Source organism: Epinephelus moara, chromosome 6 (assembly GCF_006386435.1).
Source record: "Epinephelus moara isolate mb chromosome 6, YSFRI_EMoa_1.0, whole genome shotgun sequence".
Lineage (NCBI taxonomy): Eukaryota > Metazoa > Chordata > Actinopteri > Perciformes > Serranidae > Epinephelus > Epinephelus moara.
Window position 1 is genome coordinate 22517438 of NC_065511.1, and position 5273 is coordinate 22522710.

At 41.5% G+C, this 5273-nt stretch overlaps 1 protein-coding gene across 1 annotated transcript; it reads left to right on the forward strand.

The window, feature by feature from the left end:
- The first annotated feature begins 2897 nt into the window (after positions 1–2897).
- twist1b (twist family bHLH transcription factor 1b) lies at positions 2898–4277 on the forward strand. Its single transcript, XM_050046476.1, has 2 exons — positions 2898–3574; positions 3741–4277. Exon 1 carries the CDS (start codon positions 3042–3044, stop codon positions 3546–3548), a length of 507 nt encoding a protein of 168 aa, XP_049902433.1. The 5' UTR covers positions 2898–3041; the 3' UTR covers positions 3549–3574; positions 3741–4277.
- Positions 4278–5273: the final 996 nt, after the last annotated feature.

Genomic DNA, 5273 nt, shown 5'->3' on the forward strand with positions numbered 1-5273 from the left:
GTGTGTCAAGTTGCATGAGTCAGACACATACACTTGACTTTATCATAACACCCACTCACTGCTCATTGATAAGGACAAAGGCTTTCTTCATCAGTTATTTGCCACTGATTCAGGCAGAGCGGGCGGCAACGTACGGTAAATCACACCAAAAAACAATCAGCGCTGTTTATCTCCTCTTACTTGTAATTGTCAGGCCCTGACAGTCTGTGACCGACTGATGAAGGTTTTGTCTTTATTAAAGATCAACACTGGAGGAGTTGTCCTGTGATGACATCATATTCCCGAGAAGCAGCTGTGTTTTCTCAGAGTCACTTCAGCAGCAAAGAGCTGAACTCTGCAGAGCAATCTGCCAAGAAATGTAAATGTAGAGTGGGAGTGAATACTAGCTTATGCATTATTACCATCGTTTTCAAAATAAGGAATGATGGTGTGTCCTTCTGGCCAAGGGGTCTAAGATGTTGACCAGGTAATCAAAACATCCCTGGATGGAGTGGGGACTGTTTCTTTTCTTAATTAGAACATCATGATGAAAGACAATCATAACGCTCAGCTGACATGTGCAGGAGAGGAAGGACGCCGATCTGAGATTCAATAAAGCGTAAACATAAATATCAGTCAACAAGAGCAGGTAAAAGAAACTAAAGAAGGAAGCAACAGACATTTGTTGCATGACATCTCCCCTCATCTCTCAGTTACCACAGATAATATTAATAGTGGAGTAAAAAGTATGTTGTTTCCTCTGAAATACTCAAGCAAAGTACAAGTACCTCAAATCTGCACTTAAGTATAGGATTTAAGTAAATGTACTTAGTTACTTTTCACCATCATATAGGCAAAATTTAAGACAAAAAATACTTAAAAGCCTGTGAAATCACACATTTTATATGAGATACGAATCCTTTGTTTACACACTGCATGAAATATCTCACACATCAATGGGTGGATCATGAGACAATGGGCCCCTGGGCACAGATTTACAGAAGGTCCCACCACCTCTCCTGCAGAGGAGCAAGACACACACAGACACCAAGTCACACACATTTCTTTGTAGTCATTTTGTATAATTTTGTGGTTTTGTGTCTGTCTTCGTGTGGTTGTTTTGTGTCTCTTTGAGTTCACTTTGTGTCTTTTTTGATCATTTTTGTCTCTTTGTGGTCACTTTGTGTCTTTTAATAAGACATTTGTTTCTTTTTTAGAACATTTCGTGACTTTTTTGGTTGTTTTTGTCTCTTTGTAGTTATTTTGCATCTTTTTGTGGTCATTTTGAGCCTCTTTCTGACCGGTACATGTTGACTGGAGCAACATTTTGCAGGTGGAGGCAAGGGGAGGAGGCCTGACACCTTGGGCCCCTGGGCCTGGGCCTGGGACTGGATAGGCCCGTTCAGTAATCCATCCATGAACACATCAAGTTTTTATTTCAAAGAAACAGCCAAGCAAGCTGCACAGGAAAAGTGATGGCAAAAGGATTCAGACAGGGCATTGGAAAGCTTACCTGTGAGGTACAGCAGGTAGAGAGAGGTGTGTGTGTGAGTGCGTACTGAGATCAGCACCATGGACAGGGCTACCAGACAGGTACACAGGTACACTCACCTTGAAGAGGCTTGAGTTCTTCTCAGCACCATCATCTCCATCTGCAGAAAAATGCACATTTGAAACTTAACAATATGAAGTTCTATCTTCACTTTGCAGCAGGAAATGTGACACGTGATGTTTCCTTTAGTTAAAATGTAAAATGAGACAGTTAAACAAGCCTGTGTTTCACCTGGAACAATACTTCACTCTCAGGCCTCCATGAGGATGTAAATAGATGTTCGCTGGTGTTGTGACCTCTGACCCTGACTGCCCCCCTGTTTCCTGAACCAGATGCTGCTCCTGTGGACCACAGCCATCTCAACCTAAACAAAGTAATCCTCCACTAAACAAGATGGATATTGTATCACCAGCCTAGTAAATACCACAAGGTCTTAAACACAGAGCTGCCTTCTCTTCCTGTCTGACTGGAACCAGCAATAGTCACTTCTAGTATTGTTTTATGGATGAACAAAGACACATTATTTCGGCACGCTTTTACATATATTTTACGGTATATTACAGTATACAAAAAACATGCCCTCTTGTGGGGAATATAATTAGAGCATGCAGCAATCCTCCAAGGAAAAGTTTGAAAAATGTGCAGCACTGGCTGCATGTCAGAAATGTAAGATTGGGATCATATGTTGCCTATATGAAAGTCTTTTGATCTCACTTGCTTTAAGAGAGACTAGATGAACATAAATCCAAAGATCCATGTGGGTTGGTCTGCAGAGATGAGCCAGGGTTGCACAGTGCTTGATTTAAAAAAAGAAGTGTCAGATCATAGAATTACTGGAAGTTACAGCAAACATATAGCAACAGTGATTTGATGGGACATTGGGTATTTTATTGGGGTGCCGATGGATGGATGAAGGGATAAAAATACGCACTGTCAGCGCTCAGACCTGCAGGGGAAGCGAAGCTGTCATAATGTGTTCATTTAAATTAAATTTGAGTGTTTTTTAATGTGATTTCGTTTTTTAAAAGTCATTTTAGCCAATGCATGATGAGGTAATACACAATTCGACTTCCCTGAGCTTAATTAAATGAAAATTAAAAGATTATTTCGTCTGATTAAATGTTGGAGTCATGATGATTAATGTCATATTTTGATTAATGTCATATTTTGGCGCAATCAATAAATAATGTGAAAATGCAGTTATCTTCTCCAGCTCTTACTTTGTATTAGGAGCCTCTCTGATAGCTCCTTGAGTGCTCCCACCCCCTCGCCTCACGTAATCCATCTTCTTGGCCAATCCTGTCCCTCCCCAAAAAGTTTACGCCATGCAGCCTATAAGAACTGCCTAAGTTTCTCAAGTATCAGAAAAGACTTGTCCTCCCAGGAACCCATCTATGGATACTTTGGTGTCTTCAAAGCCAGGCGGACCTACAGGTGGACCAATTCCGTGACTTCATGAGAGGGAAATCAATTTTTGGACACTTTCTGGCCGCCATCTACCCAAGTGGAGATGTCTGAGGAAAATCTGGGGGAAGAGTCGGGCAGCTCCCCCGTCTCTCCTGTGGACAGCCTGAGCAACAGCGAGGGGGAGCTGGACAGACAGCCGAAGAGGTGTGGGAGGAAGAGGAGACCGAGCAGGAAAAACGGGGAGGACTCAGATAGCCCGACCCCTGGGAAAAGAGGGAAGAAGTCCAGCAGCAGCAGCCCCCAGTCTTTCGAGGAGCTCCAGTCGCAGCGGGTCATGGCCAACGTCCGGGAGCGTCAGAGGACCCAGTCTCTCAACGAGGCGTTCGCGGCTTTGCGGAAAATTATCCCCACGTTGCCCTCGGACAAACTCAGCAAAATACAGACCCTAAAACTTGCAGCCAGATACATCGACTTCCTCTACCAGGTGCTGCAGAGCGACGAGCTGGACTCCAAAATGTCAAGTTGTAGTTATGTGGCTCATGAGAGGCTGAGCTACGCCTTCTCTGTATGGAGGATGGAGGGCGCTTGGTCCATGTCAACATCTCACTAACATCTGGAGAAATTATGCCCTAAATGGTACGCTTGATTCTCAACTATAACGCATGATCCACGCCTGAAACTGTGGCACAAACAACCCACTACATGATGTTATATTTTCCTGTGTACTGTGGTCTAATGCGCTGTTATTTTCTTTACTCATCTGCACAGTTTAGTGATCATTAATGCCTTGTCTAACCTACAGGTGACTGCTGAATCTACTTATCACATTCTGACGGGACAAATCTGGAGTCCAATGCTGGATACATGGGATCACACTATTTAAACCAAAGACGACAGAAGCTCTGGGGGGATCATTTTTTTGCAGGAGGCCCGACAGGGACCTGCAGCCGTGCGTTAGCTCCACACACTCCCATTCTGATGCGTTTTCATGTTGTTGACGACGAATGTTGAAAATATCATGTTTTGTTTTTTGAAGAAAAGACATTTTGAATGCATGTCTTTGGACTTATTTCTGTGGAGGTCAAAGTGCATTATTGAAGCAGTTGTGAGACTGTCAACTGGTGGTGTAGCTCACATTATAAGGCTGACTGTGTGGATCTAACCTGTGCAAAAAAAAAAATATTTTCAGAATACATTTATTTATTTATTGGTGAAACGTGTTACATTGAGGAATAGATCCTGTGTCTGAATACATTCCTATTTTTTATTATCGTTTTTTTTTTGTAAATGTTTGTATATTTTTTGCATTAAAGAAAAAGACGATTAAAGTGTTTGACTTTCTCTTTTGTGTCAGGCTAATTTAATTGTTTAAGATGAAATGCACTGGAATTTGTTGGACAACGTAAATTATCTGTGAAATGAAATAGCTGTTATATATGTAGCCTATCACGTGGACTTGCCTTCACATCAGATTTAATGACAAAAGCCTCCAGTATATCGCCAGTCACTTGGGAAAACAGATGGAGTTATTATTGGCTCGAGCGAAAGCGTTGGAGAAACATGCAGCTATTATTTTAAATATATTGTTACACATCCAAAAAGAACAAAAGAAAACACTTTTTTTTTCTCGTCATTTATAACGAAAACTATTTAAGACAAGATTTAAACCTGCAAAAAAGTTTTACTGCAGGAAAAAATCCGCAGCAGAAAAAAAGTAAGTCTGTATAAACCGAGTTACAAGTCCATTTTAATTAAAATTTGAAAGGCCTCGTGCAGCAGTCTCCAGTTTCCCTCTCACTCTCTCTTTTCCTGGATTTGTTTACAGTTGGATTAAGGACTGGACCTGAGACTCAACATTATAAGTAAATAAGTTACACTGGGGTCATGTCAACCTGCTATTGAGCCCACGCTACAGTCTCTCTTCTCAACATAAACAGCAGGGCAGTTAACGTGTTTCTATACAGTTTTACTGCAGCATAACAGTGCCTGACCTATATAAATTAATGATGACAAAATCAAACAATTATTATGAATTATTTTGCGTATTGCACTGGCAGTAACCTCTTGTGATTTTGCGGATTTGCAACATAACCAAACAGGCTTTGTGCGTCTTTACGCATGAGGTATATCCCGGATTATTGCCACTAAATAAATCTTCATACTGTTATTGCGCTGCGATTGATCTCAGTGATCTGGGAAAGTGTTACTCACTGTCCAAATCAAAGTATGTGCCCGTTTGAAGGTGTGTAATTGGCTTGCGAGGCATGTATGGAATTCCCAGATGTCTATGAAATTTAAGGAGGCCGTGAAGGTATAGCAGTAGGTCTGTACATAT

Excerpts from the sequence above, each read along its gene's own strand:
- twist1b (XM_050046476.1), top strand. The coding sequence starts at position 3,042 with ATGTCTGAGGAAAATCTGGGGGAAGAGTCGGGCAGCTCCCCCGTCTCT.